Source organism: Bufo gargarizans, chromosome 3, assembly GCF_014858855.1.
Source record: "Bufo gargarizans isolate SCDJY-AF-19 chromosome 3, ASM1485885v1, whole genome shotgun sequence".
NCBI lineage: Eukaryota > Metazoa > Chordata > Amphibia > Anura > Bufonidae > Bufo > Bufo gargarizans.
The window spans coordinates 402,364,291-402,382,087 of record NC_058082.1 but is presented as its reverse complement, the minus strand read 5'-3'; the positions used below and the strand labels follow the sequence as shown (position 1 = coordinate 402,382,087).

The 17,797-nt window shown below is 44.2% G+C and overlaps 1 protein-coding gene across 1 annotated transcript in view; it reads right to left on the bottom strand.

The window, feature by feature from the left end:
- Window positions 1-366: 366 nt before the first annotated feature.
- TBC1D22B (TBC1 domain family member 22B) overlaps window positions 367-17,797 on the bottom strand; it is a 90,301-nt gene continuing 72,870 nt past the window's right edge. The window contains exon 13 of the mRNA XM_044288325.1: window positions 367-1,230. Coding sequence (XP_044144260.1) covers window positions 1,102-1,230 — 129 coding nt within the window. The 3' untranslated portion in view covers window positions 367-1,101. The remainder of the gene's footprint in view (window positions 1,231-17,797) is intronic.

Here is a 17,797-nt window from a genome sequence, read left to right as displayed (position 1 = left end):
CTGGTATCCATTTTCTTTCCATGTATTAACATGTAAGTGCCATAATCCAGAGTAATGTGTTCAAGTTGTAGGGATGTGTGTACTTTATTCATTGTCACAGTTGGAGGGTCAATGAACAAAGGCATGCATTCCAGTCTGATAACTAAATCCACTGCTTTTCCATAATTGCACTTTACTGAGCTTGAATTCTCCAGTGCCTGAACTGATAACGATGGAGAATTCTTCACTTGTCCTTCCAGTGATTTTCAAACAATGGCGATTCCTTATAAGCACAGGTACAAACAAGCACAAATGGAGTAGGCCACGGCAAAACTGACACTTGTTAGTCCACCTTATAGCAGCAAATCTACAACTGCAGTACCTCACATAAATCACAGTACAAGTTTGCACCTCTAACAGTACATAAAAACTTAATTTGATTTAAAAAAAAAATAATAATAATCATATCCTCTGCCATGTTGCTGAAACTGAAGGCTAAGCTCCCTGGTCAGAACCATGCGCAGTGATATGTGCTGCTCCAGTGACGAATATTGAAATATTCCCATTTCCCTCTATTTCTTCCTGGCTGTCCCTGAGTGATGGTCATACACTTCATATGCACATTCTAGGGACTAAATAAACAGTATCTAGGGGATGCATCAGAGAAATAGAGGAATCCCGCTACATGTGTTTGGTGGCATCTGACATAACATTCAAAACTTTAAAATGTTTGCTTTTTGCAGGAGTGTCTTTGAACTATTTTTTGTTAATAACCTTAAAATTTTGCACATTTTACACAGGAGCCACAGGTTTCAACAAAGACAAAGCATATATACTTGAATGAGATAAAGAATCACATTTTACAAATAAATTTAAATTATATACATTTCTATCCATATACATATGAAAGTCTGCTAATATACAAATAATCTGTACAGGGTTGATCACAGGTCCAGTCATTAGTCTTTTCATTAAATAGATATTTACGCACTCACACACAAATGCTTAAAAGTAGTCCAAATGAGTGAGTGAAAAGTAATGCAGGAGGCACTGGTGCAAAATGTACACGCTTCTTCCTGGTAGCGGGATTTCTGGAGTGTCCAGCCGTGGAGACAATACGTTTCATCGCCGATAGTGGTTGGGAGCATCTGCAAACATGTATTTCAGTCTGTATGCTTCTGCCAAGAGGAGGCCGATTTCCTCATTGCCCCAGTGAATTGTAGGCAGGTTCTGGAGCAGCATAAGTAATCCCTAAAAGTAAAAATAGATATGGATTGTTCATATGCAAGTCATCTCTCTGGATATATTGCATGTGCAAAACCTACACAGATCTTAGTTGGTCTTCCTCTGGTAGGATCAGCTGGGACTAAAAACATGTCCTAATGTACATGATTAATAGGCATCTGTCAGCAGATTTGTACCGATAAAAGACTAAATGTGAAGCTGCACCAATGTGTGAGATAGCCAAAGTGTGGTGCTCACAGCTGGATAGTTTCACCCACTCTACATGAAAAATGACATATAAAGTAACACCTCGGCACTCATTGACATATGGGTCAATTAAAAGCAATTTATTGACACAAATGGATAATAAATATAAAAACAGTAGAGATGGTTGAGTATGTGCAAATGTTTCGCTATACAGAGCTGAAGGTAGCGGCAATCCTATATCATAAAATCCTCCAATAATCAGGAAAGGTGATCCTTACAAAACATACAGTATACCACTACATATAAGACCATATGCCCTGTAATGGTAAAAATTCTCCAACAGTACATAGAGGCGATCCTCAATAGGTAAAAGCACACCGATTCTTCATATGTGGCCGTACATACAATTACAGTTGCTGGTATAATAGATATGATGGAAACTGTTCATGTGAGTGAGCGGCGTCCCGCTTCACAGAAATTCACTTGACGGAGCTCTTATTGCTGGTCTTACTCCTATACAGCATAAGGTAAAGTTTTTACCAGGATGTCACATGAACAGTTTCCATCATATCTATTATACCAGCAACTGTAAGGGTCCGGCGTGAACTGTAATTGTATGTACGGCCACATATGAAGAATCGGTGTACTTTTACCTTTTGAGGATCGCCTCTATGTACTGTTGGAGCTCAGGTTTGCAACTTTTTAAACATTATTACTCCTAACTCTAAGAGCAAGTGGTGTTCCTATGGTGCCCTTGTCACTTTCCCAAAAAGGGGTCATGGTGATAGAGGGGGCGGGCCAGCGGACTTGGCAAATTTATCTTCCTTTACGCCAGTTTTCTGGTGTAAAAGAAGAGTGAAATCAAGAGTAGCTCGAAGGTGTAGGACTAGGTGTGAGCCTCATCATACATAAGGCGCATCCTCTGGCAGCGCAGGGGATATCATATACGGGTGTAAAACCCCATTCTATGATAAAGTCCCCCGAATATACCAACATGTCTAAAAGGTGGTACACCTGCCTGGCGGCCACCACATCTGGCTGAGAATAAATAGAGCATGGCTAAGGGTACTTTCACACTAGCGTTTTTCTTTTCCGGTGCTGAGTTCCGTCCTAGGGGCTCAAATCCGGAAAAGAACTGATCAGTTTTATCCCCATACATTCTGAATAGAGAGCAATCCGTTCAGGATGCATCAGGATGTCTTCAGTTCAGTCTTTTTGACTGATCAGGCTTTTCAGAAAACCGTAGCATGTTATATTTTTACCTCCGGCCAAAAATCCTGAACACTTTGACTGAACGCCGGATCAGGCCTTTTTCCCATTGACTTGCATTAACGCCGGATCCGGCGCCGTGTGTTCAGTCAAACCGGATCCGGCTTTTGCATGTTAAACCCGAAAAATGTGAAAAAAAAGTTAAAGTCCATAAATGGCGGATCCGTTTTTTCCAATGCATTTTTTCATTGTGATCAAAATCCTGATCAGGATTCAAATGTAATCCGTTTTCACACGTTTTTCCGGATCCTGCGGGCAGTTCCGGTGTCGGAATTGAACGCCGGATTTAAACAACGCTAGTGTGAAAGTAGCCTTAGCTGTGCAAGTACTCCCTCTCCTTCATTCTCCATTTTGAGGTAGTGGCTAGTAGGCACTTCACAAGGTGAAGCTGGGATCAGTTCTACTGAAAAGTGGGAATCCTAGAGGGGGTTCTGAACCTTTTTATTACTGAAGATCTATCTGGCACCTGGGACCCCCTACCGGTCAGATGCTGAAGGTCTATCCACAGGATAAATCATCATTAATTAAAAAAAAAAAAAAAAAGGTACAGAACTCCTTTAAATACCAGATATTTATGGCTTATCGTGTAGGTTTGCCATAAATGTTAAAGGGTACTTTCACACTAGCGTTTTTCTTTTCCGGCGCTGAGTTCCGTCCTAGGGGCTCAAATCCGGAAAAGAACTGATCAGTTTTATCCCCATGCATTCTGAATGGAGAGTAATCCGTCCAGGATACATCAGGATGTCTTCAGTTCAGTCTTTACGACTGATCAGGCTTTTCAGAAAACCGTAGCATGCAGTATTTTTACCTCCGGTCAAAAATCCTGAACACTTTGACTGAACGGCGGATCCGGTCTTTTTCCCATTGATTTGCATTAATGCCGGATCCGGCGCCGTGTGTTCAGTCAAACCGGATCCAGCTTTTGCATGTTAAACCCCAAAAATGTGAAAAAAAAAAAGTTAGTTCATAAATGGCAGATCCGTTTTTTCCAATGCATTTTTTTCATTGTGATCAAAATCCTGATCAGGATTCAAATGTAATCCGTTTTCACACGTTTTTCCGGATCCGGCGGGCAGTTCTGGTGTCGGAATTGAACGCCGGATTTAAACAACGCTATGATGAAAGTAGCCTAAGGCTACTTTCACACTTGCGTTCGGAGCGGATCCGTCTGCACAGACGGATCCGCTCCTATAATGCAAACAATGGTATCCGTTCAGAACGGATCCGTCTGCATTATATTTCAGAAAAAAGTCTAAGTCCAATTTTTAGTCAGACGGATCTGTCCAGACTTTACATTGAAAGTCAATGGGGGACGGATCCGTTTGAAATTGCACCATATTGTGTCAACGTCAAACGGATCCGTCCCCATTGAAGCACAATTGTAGTACAGATAAAAAAAATTTCCCTGTGATTTGAACTCCCATAACAAGTCTTATACACAACTAAACAGTTTCTTGTAGGTAAATGGCCAGCTTTAAACTTTACTTAAAGGGAATGTATCATCATAAAATAACATTTTGGTGTTTTTTATTTGACTGTTCTGAAACATTGCAGTCTTCACACTGGTCGCCAGAGCAGTCTCAACAGGGTAGTGCTTCCTCTGCATCTCTTGTTAGCTTTGCTGTAGCTTGGGATGGAATGAGCAGAGTCATCTCATTATCATTAGAGGATGGGGTAATTAATAACAGCTCTATTCTACTGCTGGAGGCCTAGATAAAGGAGGATATTAACACTATACGCACTGATAACAGTCTGTATGCATCTCCGGCTCTGCTCCAGCACTTCCTGGTATAGACTTTTCTTTCACAATTGACATAACCATGCAGCTGGTGCGCTGCCTATACAGAAAAGAAATCTGTATCTTCAAGGCGGTGCTCCAGGGAACTAAAGAACATGAGACATTCCCTTTAACATCCCTTGACTTAAAATGTATGCATCATTATGACTGGGCATCTAAGAGCAACTAGAAATACCTACAAGCATAGATGTAAAAGTTCCCATACCTTGGCATTGCTGAAGACAATCTATTATGCTCTTATATCAGCCATTGCAGGCTGCATTGTCCTTCAATGTGAATGCTAACAAGAAATTAGAGGAGTCAAATGGCTTTTGAGGCTCAAGGGGAATCTAGAACGTATTTTTTTTTCTAATAAAAAGATTAATAGTAAACAACTGATTGTGAATTTCGGTTTTTAGATTGAAGGGGTTGTACAATCATCACATTTTATTTTGCTATAATTCAGCATGAAAAACAAATAGGTTATTTATTTTCTGCTCCAGTTGTTACATATTCTCTCTACTTCATTATAATGCTGCCCACTTGTGTTCAGTCCGTATAGTAATGTGCGCGTCCACCTACTAAAGGTAGGTTCACACTTGTGTTCAGTCCGTATAGTAATGTGCGCGTCCACCTACTAAAGGTAGGTTCACACTTGTGTTCAGTCCGTATAGTAATGTGCGCGTCCACCTACTAAAGGTAGGTTCACACTTGTGTTCAGTCCGTATAGTAATGTGCGCGTCCACCTACTAAAGGTAGGTTCACACTTGTGTTCAGTCCGTATAGTAATGTGCGCGTCCACCTACTAAAGGTAGGTTCACACTTGTGTTCAAGGAAAAGTCCCAGCAGTCGTGTCTTCAGTCAATCAATAGGATATTTATTTCAACAAAGAAATGTCCACAATCCTGGACGCGTTTCGGCTAGCATGCCTTCATCAACAGGTACAGATAAATAAAATGACCTAGTTTATATAAGGGAATATACTCCTCCCCTTTTGACAACCTCACCTACTCCCATTATCTACACAGGTGATGGGAGGGGTGCATAATTAACAAAGAAAATACACCCATCATTAACACTATAAGTGGGTCTGTGTCTCAGACTATATTTCACAATCACATATATGCAAGAAATAATTCAAAACCATATGTATATTTATATGTATTTATATATTTATGCCATACATTGCCGGGTATAAGATCCCTCACCGAATATTAGAAGTCTGAAAAATAAAAACATAAGTATAATGTTAGCTTACTAAATGTGCATAATCTCATAATCCCTATTAAGGCCTCTGGGATGTAAGGTATCCAACGTATGGATCCAATACACCTCTCTGCGCAACAGCAACTTCTTCAGATCACCTCCTCTCCTAGGTCTTTTGACCTGTTCCAATACTTGAAACCTCAACTGTGCTATCCCATGTTTGCACTGTTCAAAATGAAATGGGATAGGTAACAATAAATTTTTTGTGCGGATGGTAGATTTATGTTTCCCAATGCGATCCCTAATCGTTTGTGTAGTCTCCCCAATATATAATAGGCCACAAGGGCACTTTATCAAATATATCACATTGGTGGATTCACATGTGAAAAAAACCTTCAATTGAGAAAGGGCGTCCACTATGGGGATGAAAAAAAAAGTAGAACCTCGGATTATATGGGAACATTGGGAACAGTGCAAACATGGGAACGTGCCCTTACGTTGTGTCGCTAATACCGATTGCTTCAGGGTCTTCTTTGTGCTTCCAATATCTGAATGTACCAATTTATCCCTGTAACTAGAGTTCTTCTTGTTACATATCAAAGGTGGATTTTTGAACTCTTCAATAATAGGATAAGCCTTCTGCAACAGAGGCCAATGTTTCCGGATGATATTATCCAATCTCTGGTTAAAGGGATGAAATGTATGTACTAGTGCTACCCTAGATGATACATCTCTAGATGATTTATCAGATTCAGTGAGTTTTATTTGTGTTTGACTCAGGATAGAACGGGGATAACCCCTTTGTTCAAATCGCTGAGTCATCTCATTCACCCTGACAAGTTGCATGTCAGGGTCAGATACAATGCGCTTTACTCGCCGATACTGAGATTTAGGGATAGCTCTTTTCAATGCTGGTGGATGAGAGCTTGTGAAGTGGAGGATGCTGTTCCTGTCCGTATCCTTCCTAAATAAATCTGTAGATAACCTGCCGTATTGATCCTTTATCACCATCGTATCCAGAAAGCTAACTTTTTCACTATCCTGAACCAATGTAAATTTTAAACCCTCATATGCATGGTTAAGGTGGTCAAGGAAGGTCAAAAGGGTCTCATGTGGCCCCGCCCATATGCAAAAAATGTCGTCAATGAATCTTTTCCAGATAAGGACATTATTTGAATACCATACGGTGTTATATACTTTTAATTCCTCAAATTGCGACATATATGCTGTAACGGAACGCCTGGCACCCCGACCGGGTACCTCCGTCGATAGATGCTCCTAGTGCTTTCCAAGGACTCCAAGGACTCCAAGCACTCCACTTGACACCGTGCGCCCTGCAGACCCCACGAACCGCCGCAGCTTGGTTGGGGTCTCACCGTCCTCCACCCACGCTGGACCTACGACAAGGCTCCAGGCTCCAGTGGGTGAACCTCTCCTACCGCCAGAGAGCAGGAACAGCTCTTACAAGAGCTAGTAGTTAAGCAGGGGGAGTATAGCAAATCTTCAGCGTATAGCAATCCCCCAGTTTGATCAGTTATCCAAACACCAGTCTCAACATGATGAAGGATAAAACAGGAACACTTTATTGAGGGCTACCCGCCCGTATTTATGCAGGTCCCCATCTGGTGGCCACGCTCCCAGGGGACCAGAATGGAGACTGCGACACACCGAATAGATACAACACATCCCCACAATGCATCATGGTTTCCTCCTCTCTGCCCCAGAGACAACCGAGGGATAATCCAATTATCTCTCAGGACAAAGGGGAGATCGCCAATACACATGTGGGGACAACAGGACAGAAATCACCATTTAAACACACAATGTCACACCCTCCCAGCAACCACAGACATTTAACATATTCCCAGATAGCTCAAGTCTGAGTGCATATCATTAGGCGAATGGCACTCAGACCACACGAATACAATTAAACTAGCCATCTGGGTACCCTCACATGACAAAATACAATTCCAAAGACAGATTTAAGCTGTGCAGCCGGCCTGTCTTCTTTAAAGTTAGTATGGGCCATAATCCTGAGGCAGGAGGCTGGCAACCAGCCCCCTCCAAAACACCGTGGCGAGGTTGGTTTCGTCACATATGCATTTGCATAGGGCGGGGCCACATTAGACCCCATCGCGGTTCCCCGCCTTTGTAGGTAAAAGTCATCTTCAAACATAAAATAGTTTTCATATAATACTAATTTCAATAGCTGCAACAAAAATTCCTGTTCATCATTGGTATATTGACTTCCACCTAATAATTATTTCACTGCTTCAACACCAGTAGCATGGTCTATAGAGGTGTACAGACTTACCACGTCTATAGTTACTAAGAGACTGTCAGGTGGAACTGTTTCCAAATCGGCTATTGTGTTGAGAAAATGCTGTGTATCAGATAAAAAGGATTTTGTATCTTTACTCAAAGGAGTCAAAGCCCTTTCCAACACAATAGCCAATGGTGATAATATAGAGCCAACAGAAGCCACAATTGGTCGCCCTGGGGGGTCAATTAAGGTCTTATGTACCTTGGGCAAAATATAGAAAACCGGGGTAATCGGTGTATGATTGATCAAAAAAGTATGTAGGGGTTATTGATGGAAAATTACATACTTTTTTGATCAATCATACACCGATTACCCCGGTTTTCTATATTTTGCCCAAGGTACATAAGACCTTAATTGACCCCCCAGGGCGACCAATTGTGGCTTCTGTTGGCTCTATATTATCACCATTGGCTATTGTGTTGGAAAGGGCTTTGACTCCTTTGAGTAAAGATACAAAATCCTTTTTATCTGATACACAGCATTTTCTCAACACAATAGCCGATTTGGAAACAGTTCCACCTGACAGTCTCTTAGTAACTATAGACGTGGTAAGTCTGTACACCTCTATAGACCATGCTACTGGTGTTGAAGCAGTGAAATCATTATTAGGTGGAAGTCAATATACCAATGATGAACAGGAATTTTTGTTGCAGCTATTGAAATTAGTATTATATGAAAACTATTTTATGTTTGAAGATGACTTTTACCTACAAAGGCGGGGAACCGCGATGGGGTCTAATGTGGCCCCGCCCTATGCAAATGCATATATGTCGCAATTTGAGGAATTAAAAGTATATAACACCGTATGGTATTCAAATAATGTCCTTATCTGGAAAAGATTCATTGACGACATTTTTTGCATATGGGCGGGGCCACATGAGACCCTTTTGACCTTCCTTGACCACCTTAACCATGCATATGAGGGTTTAAAATTTACATTGGTTCAGGATAGTGAAAAAGTTAGCTTTCTGGATACGATGGTGATAAAGGATCAATACGGCAGGTTATCTACAGATTTATTTAGGAAGGATACGGACAGGAACAGCATCCTCCACTTCACAAGCTCTCATCCACCAGAATTGAAAAGAGCTATCCCTAAATCTCAGTATCAGCGAGTAAAGCGCATTGTATCTGACCCTGACATGCAACTTGTCAGGATGAATGAGATGACTCAGCGATTTGAACAAAGGGGTTATCCCCATTCTATCCTTAGTCAAACACAAATAAAACTCACTGAATCTGATAAATCATCTAGAGATGTATCATCTAGGGTAGCACTAGTACATACATTTCATCCCTTTAACCAGAGATTGGATAATATCATCCGGAAACATTGGCCTCTGTTGCAGAAGGCTTATCCTATTATTGAAGAGTTCAAAAATCCACCTTTGATATGTAACAAGAAGAACTCTAGTTACAGGGATAAATTGGTACATTCAGATATTGGAAGCACAAAGAAGACCCTGAAGCAATCGGTATTAGCGACACAACGTAAGGGCACGTTCCCATGTTTGCACTGTTCCCAATGTTCCCATATAATCCGAGGTTCTACATTTTTTTTCATCCCCATAGTGGACGCCCTTTCTCAATTGAAGGTTTTTTCACATGTGAATCCACCAATGTGATATATTTGATAAAGTGCCCTTGTGGCCTATTATATATTGGGGAGACTACACAAACGATTAGGGATCGCATTGGGAAACATAAATCTACCATCCGCACAAAAAATTTATTGTTACCTATCCCATTTCATTTTGAACAGTGCAAACATGGGATAGCACAGTTGAGGTTTCAAGTATTGGAACAGGTCAAAAGACCTAGGAGAGGAGGTGATCTGAAGAAGTTGCTGTTGCGCAGAGAGGTGTATTGGATCCATACGTTGGATACCTTACATCCCAGAGGCCTTAATAGGGATTATGAGATTATGCACATTTAGTAAGCTAACATTATACTTATGTTTTTATTTTTATTTTTCAGACTTCTAATATTCGGTGAGGGATCTTATACCCGGCAATGTATGGCATAAATATATAAATACATATAAATATACATATGGTTTTGAATTATTTCTTGCATATATGTGATTGTGAAATATAGTCTGAGACACAGACCCACTTATAGTGTTAATGATGGGTGTATTTTCTTTGTTAATTATGCACCCCTCCCATCACCTGTGTAGATAATGGGAGTAGGTGAGGTTGTCAAAAGGGGAGGAGTATATTCCCTTATATAAACTAGGTCATTTTATTTATCTGTACCTGTTGATGAAGGCATGCTAGCCGAAACGCGTCCAGGATTGTGGACATTTCTTTGTTGAAATAAATATCCTATTGATTGACTGAAGACACGACTGCTGGGACTTTTCCTTGAATATACGTGGATCTAATCCTATCCCGTGCAACGTGCAAAACAGAGTGAGTGCCGACTATTTTCTCTTGCACACTTGTGTTCAGTCTGTACAGTAATGTGCGCGTCCACCTACTAAAGGTAGGTTCACACTTGGGTTCAGTCTGTATAGTAATGTGCACGACCACCTACTAAAGGTAGGTTCACACTTGTGTTGAACAGATCTGGCAGCTTGTCGGAGTTCACCAGATCCAGTTGGATACTGCCGTTCACTGCCAGATCCCAATGATTATAATGGGATCCAGTCTCTTTCTGGCTGGGTTTTGGCAGGACAAACACTGGTGCAAATAGTGAGGTATGGCAGTATCTGGCTTGGCCGGATTTGGTTAACAGCCTGCTGGATCCGTTCAACCCAAGTGTGAACTTACCCTAATCTGAATGGCCAGTTCACACATGTTCAGTTCCATCCTTAAACTGTCAATAGTCAGGTCAAGTCGTGACAGTTAGACCTCATTCAGAGAGCTGTTTTGTGGATCAGCAAAACACGAATACCGGCCGTGTGCGTTCTGAAATTTGCAGACTGCACATGGCCGCAACAGTAATAGAAAATGCCTATATTTGTCCGCTCTATCCTTTGCGGAGCCATCTTTTGCAGCCCCATTGAAATGAACGGGTCCGCACCTGTTCTGCAAAAATTGCGGAACGGGTGCGGACTCGTTCATATGGCCTTCTGAATGAAAAAGCTGTAACAGAAAGGACCCACTCCCTGAGAAGAGACATGATCCCTAAGCTGCCTAGCACAGCATTCAATAGGGAGATTTCTAGATCTATGTGGGGTACAAGGCTGGTTCTAGCTTTATTAGAAAGAGATTGCTACACACTATATTATGCCTGACTTTCATTTTTTTTACATTAATCATTAGATAACCCCTTTAATGCTTAAAGGGGATGTGTAGTGCTAGTAGATAATGACCTATCCTCAAGATAGATTATCAACATGAGATTGGCAGGACTCAGATTCCCGACACCCAAGCTGATCAGCCTTTAAAGGTTTACGTTCACAAGCTGTACATAGCTAATACTTTGTGACATTAACAGCCTGCACCCCATACTGATACATTATAGCAAACTATCAATGAGATTTGGGGAACTGCTCATGTAGTCAAGGTTTTATTCACCTCTCCACTGGATGCTGCATTGCAGCAAACTGTGCTACTTGATCCAGTAAAATGATTGATACCATGATGGAAACCCATCAGACCCCATTACAGTCAGTGAGATGCGTTGGACACCACTGGTTTCTGTCTCTTATGATGGATCCTGCATCACCACTGTTTTCTTTGTTCCGTTATGACGGAAAGAACAGAGGTGTGAAGCCAGCCTTAGTCACTAAGTAGTGTTGAACGAGCACCGTCATGCTCGGGCCAAACACATTGGGATGTTCAGGTGCTCGACAGAGCACCCGAGTATAATGGAAGTCAATGGGAGAACCCAAGCATTAAACCAGGTACCCCCTGTTCTGAAGAGGGGAGGGTGCCTGGTTCATAGGAAAAATGTCAGAAATTGATGGAAATTTATGGAAACGCCACCGAAATGCTTTTGGAACAGCATGGGGAGGATGTCTGGATGCATCTTGGACTCCCAGGTCGCTGCTGGGAACGATGTTGTCCGAGTAGTACGCCACTTTTACAGACTGACAATAATATGCACAAAACCATTCTTTCCTGTATATTTACTTGTATATAAAGTGCTGCCAAAAATTACAAGGAAGAGGCACTCCGATACAACCTTTATATAACATAAAGGAGGGCTTCATTCACATTGTGGTACAATTGTTCAGGAGTGGGACTCCTACACTCATAAAGCCTATGCACTAAGTGAAAGGGCTGCCAAAAATTACAAGGAACCGACACTCCAAAACACCCTTTGTTACATATAAAGTAGGGCATCATACACACCCTTGAAAAATTATGATTGGTGACTCTCAAAAACATTTTCAGCAAGGCCCTGCTGATCGGACCATCTAAAACCTTAGGGGCGAGGGCCTGCTGCCGCATTAGTGACTCTAGATAACCTCTGGGCGATTGCACATCCCCGTGACGGCGACTATCCATTCGGATGTCTGCCCTATCAACTTTCGAGGTTCTTTTCTGCACCTACCATGGTGATCACGGGTAACAGGGAATCGGGGTTCGATTACCCACTCCCGACTTCGGGAGGTAGTGACAATAAATAACAACAACAACAACAACAGGGTGCTGCTGCATTCCTCTTTTTTTTCTGCTTTCAGCCATGGCAGCGTGCACCTGCACATTGGGAGGTGCTGACTAACCCCCTTTTTCTTTGTAGATTTACAGTGCTGGAGGTGTGGCACTCCAGATAGTCGTGCACTCCTGACTAGCCTGTCTGCCCCATAGGCTGATTTTAATTAGTCTCAGTATAAAGCTGTGGCCTCCTCTTATTATATTTATTGGAAGCTATCTGGCACAACGAAAAGGTATGGAGTGGGCGCTCGGCATGCATGTTGGTACCTGCATCCCTTGTAAGTAATGGAGCCCAATTTGGCACCAAAAAATTGTAAAAGGCAGAGTGGATCCAGCATGCATGTGGATCAAACACTTCCTGAACTTTATGGCGGCCATTTTGGAGCATAACAGGTAGTATTTAGTGTTAGGACTCGTCTTACAGAGATTGACGTCCGGCAGACTAATATTTTTGACTATGGCATTATTGTACTTTATCTGATTTGCAGTTTTTTTTTTCAGTTTTTAGCCATAGCAGCGTGCACCTGCACATTGGGAGGTGCTGACTAACCCCCCTTTTCTTAATAAATAACAATACAGCACTCCTAAGCGGCCCCGTTATTGGAATGAGTACACTTTCCGTTAACGAGGATCTAGTGGAGGGCAACTCTGGTGTCAGCAGCCAACTTGCACCCGGCCTCCACAACGTTCACCCAGTGTGTCATCATGGTGAGGATTGTGTTGACCAGACTCTTGGCTACTGAGACTGGACTTGTAGGTGAGGGCCTGCAGCCGCTTTGTTGGCTCTAGTTAACTTCTAGGCGATCGCACGTCCCTTTGACGGCAATGATCCATTTGGATGTCTGCCCTATCAACTTTGGAGCAATTGGAGCAACAAGGACCTTCTGGTATAGCACCGTTTTGCTTGTCCTCTCCACCAGAGGAATGAGAGATGAGAAGTTCTCTTTGTAGCGAGTTCAAGAAGGGTGAACACCCAGTAATACGTGTTGTCTAAAATGCCTATAATGCACGGGTCGTGGGAAAGGCAGCCAATTAAGTCAGCCATGTGAGCCAGAGTACAAACAGGCAAGACTTCGCTGTCATCAGAAGGTGAGCTGACCCTGTAAAAGATTGTAGGTGAGGGCCTGCAGGCGAGCTGATCCTGTAAAAACATTATATGCGAGGGCATGCCGGTGAGCTGACCCTGTAAAACATTATATGCGAGGGCCTGCAGGTGAGCGGACCCTGTAAAACATTATATGCGAGGGCCTGCAGTTGAGCTGACCCTGTAAAACATTATATGCAAGGGCCTGCAGGTGAGCTGACCCTGTAAAATATTATATGTGAGGGCCTGCAGTTGAGCTGACCCTGTAAAACATTTTATGCGAGGGCCTGCATTTGAGCTGACCCTGTAAAAAATGATATGCGTGGGCATAATATGCGACAAATAAGCATGTTGATATGATGACAGAGGAGGAGGAGGATGAGAAAAGGAAGATTTAACCATATACCCTTTTTTGTGGTGGAAGGGGTGCATGGGAATACAGTGCATTGAGTACATTAAACAACACATTTAAAATGCCTTGTTCATCTGCTTTCCTCTAGTGGAGTTGAGAAGTCTGGGGCAATCCAGGCCTTGTTCATTTTTATGAGTCAACCTGTCAGCATTTTCAGTTGACAGGCGGATACGCTTATCTGTTATGATGCCACCAGCAGCACTAAATACCCGCTCAGACAAAACGCTGGCGGCAGGGCAGGCCAGCACCTCCAAGGCGTAGAGCGCCAGTTCGTGTCATGTGCCCAGCTTGGACACCCAGTAGTTGTAAGGCACTGAGGGATCACTGAGGACGCTGACACGGTCTGCTACGTACTCCTTCACCATCTTCCAAAACTTTTCCCTCCTTGTGACACTAGGCCGCGCATCAGGGCGGGGTGTCATGAAACTGTCCCAGGCCTTGGAGAGTGTTGCCCTGCCTCTGATGGAACTGCTGTGTGTTCCCCTTGTCTCCCCTACTCGGTTGGCCAATGAAGTACGGACTCGGCAGCATTGTCAGATGGAAATTTTTGGAGCAATTTTTCAACAAGGACCTTCTGGTATTGCACCGTTTTGCTTGTCCTCTCCACCTGAGGAATAAGAGATGAGAAGTTCTCTTTGTAGTGGAAGTCTAGAAGGATGAACACCCAGTAATCTGTGTTGTCTAAAATGCGTATAATGGCCCTGTTATTAGAATGAGAACACTTTCCGTTAACAAGGATTTATTGGAGGGCAAGTCTGGTGCCAGCAGCCAACTTGCTCCCAGCCTCCACAACGTTCACCCAGTGTGCCATCATGGTGAGGATTGTGTTGACCAGACTCTTGGCTACTAAGACTGGACTTGTAGGTGAGGACCTGCAGCCGCTTTGCTGACTCTAGATAACTTCTAGGCGATCGCACGTCCCTGTGAAGGCAACGATCCATTTGGATGTCTGCCCTTTCAAATTTGGAGCAATTGGAGCAACAAGGACCTTCTGGTATAGCACCGTTTTGCTTGTCCTCTCCACCAGAGGAATGAGAGATTAGGAGTTCTCTTTGTAGTGGGGTTCAAGAAGGGTGAACACACAGTAATCAGTGTTGTCTAAAATGCGTATAACACGCGGGTCGTGGGAAAGGCAGCCAAACGTGAAGTCAAGTCAGCCATGTGTGCCAGGCAAGACTTTGCTGTTGTCATCAGGAGGATCACTCTCAATCTCCTCATCCTCTTCTGCCCACCCACCAGGGGCGGGCTGGGCCGGGGGGCAGAGAGGCAATTGCCCCCCAGGCCGCCATAAAAAAACGGCTGCTGGGCCGCCTGTCTTTATAAAAATTATTTTTATTTCTCATTCTTCAGGGCCGCACCGCCAATCACCACAGGCGGCGCGGCCCTGGATGTAATTTCGGCGGCTGTGTGCTGTGGGGCCGGGGAGGGAGAGGCGTGTCCCTCCCCTGTTCTTCTGATAGGCCGCAGGCACTAATGCCTGCAGCCCATCAGAAGCCGGCTCAGGCAGCGAAAGGACGTCATTATCATCGCGCCGCCTGAGTCGGGCAGCACACAGCAGGGACACAGGCCGGAAGAGGCCTGCATCGCTGCTGATGAAGGTAAGTATTAGTGTTTTTTTTTGTGGGGGGAACTGGCACTATGGAGGGGAGCTGGCAGCCTGGTACTATGGGGGGGGGGGGGGGGGGGGCTGGCACTATAGGGGGAAGAGGGCTGGCACTATGGGGGCATTTCTTACTGGCACATTATGGGGGGGCACCATGGGGGAGAGGAGCACTATGGGGGTATCTGGGGGCTCTAAAGGGGCTTTTTTTTATTATTGGCACAATATGGGGGCACTATAGGGGTGAGAGGCTCCATGGGGCATCTGGTGTCACTATAGGGGCATTATTTGGGGGCACTATGGGGAAGTGGGGGCTCTAAAGGGGCCTTTTTTATTGGCACATTATGGGGGCACTATGGCATTTGGGGGCACTAAGGGGGCATTTTGTACTGGCACATTATGGGAGAGCGGCACTATGGGGGAGTGGAGCACTATTGGGGCATATAGTGGCACTAAGAAGGGGCATTTTTTTACTGGCACATTATGGGGGAGAGGAGCACTTTAGGGACATCTGCTGAGGGCACTACGAAGGGGCATTTTTTTACTGGCATATTATGGGGGACACTATGGGAAAGGGGGAGAGGAGCACTATGAGGGCATTTACTGGGGCACTATATAGGGGTATTTTATACTGGCATACATTATGGGGACATTAGCTCAACTGCGGGGGGCACTGTGTGCCAATAATTAATGAAGGGGGCACTATCTGTGTGGTAGTAGTAGTATTTCCAGGGGGACTGTTTCTGCAATATAGTATTGGGGGTGGCAGGAAAGGGTGTTCAGAAGATGTGAAGATGATGGAAATGTGGGAAACTAATGTCTGTTTGTCAATCTCTGCAGAGATGGGAGATGGCTGAAAAATCATCATGGCGGTCTGGTCTAAATGGAGAAGATGAGGAAAGAGAACGTCTACAACAAAGGTCACATCACTGGATGTAAGAGGTATGTTGTGCTATGTAGGAGAGGAGAGGAGATGCTCCGGCTCCTCCCCCTGCCATTTGCAGAAGGAGGATTCAGAGCTGGGTGAGGACAGCCAAAGGGGGCAGCAGGCCATGGGCGGGTGGCAGATGGTGGGGGGAACCACAGGCCTTGAGCAGGATCTGGGGATGGAGGAGCTTCCTGGCTGTAGCCTGCTGTTTATTGTACAATGTGAAGCAGGCAGTGCAGCCAGGACAGGCCCTCCCCTCTCAGTATGATGTTTAGAGACAGGCCTCAACTATAGAATGTCAGCTATATGGTGTTTGTTGGAAGTGGCCTATTATATGTAGGAGGGGCTTTTAATAATGGGTGGGGATAAAAATGGGCCACTTGACTGGATTTGCCCCCCCAGGACTAAGGCTGCCAGCCCTCCCCTGCGGCACCCACCCTGAACAGATGGAATTAAACTTCCATGGGTACTAACCTCTGTAGCGGAGGCAACCGTCTCCTGTTCCTCCTTATCGTCCAATTCACGCTAAGAAGATGGATGGAGGGTGGTCTGGCCATTACCCTGTGTAATGTCTTCTTCCCCCGTTTTCACCTCTTCCACATGCAAAGCGTCGTCCTTAATTGTAAGCAGCAAGCGTTGGAGTAGAGACAGAAGTGGGATGGTGATGCTGATAATAGAGTTATCGCCGCTGACCATTCTTAAAATGTCACAGAGGTCAGACATCCATGCCCACTCCTTGCTTCTGATTAGCAGATGCTGACTGGAAAGGCGACGACCATGTTGCAGCTGGTATTCAACTACTGCCCTCTGCTGCTCACAAAGCCTGGCCAACGTGTGGAATGTGGAGTTCCAGCGCGTGCTCACGTCGCACAACAGCCGGTGAGCTGGCAAATTAAAGCGCTGCTGCAGCGTTGACCGACTGAAGCTGTCGATGACTTGCGGAAATGTGCACACACGCAGCACACCTTCGCCAGTAGCTCAGGGAAATTGGGGTAGGTTTTGAGAAACCGCTGAAAGACTAAGTTTAAGACGTGGGCTAGGGATGTGTGTGAGCTTGCCGAGCTCCAAAGCCGCCACCAAATTACGGCCATTATTACACACAACCATGCCTGGTTCTAGGTTAAGTGGCGAGAGCCACAGCTCAGTCTGGTCTCTTATCCCCTGCAACAGCTCTGCGG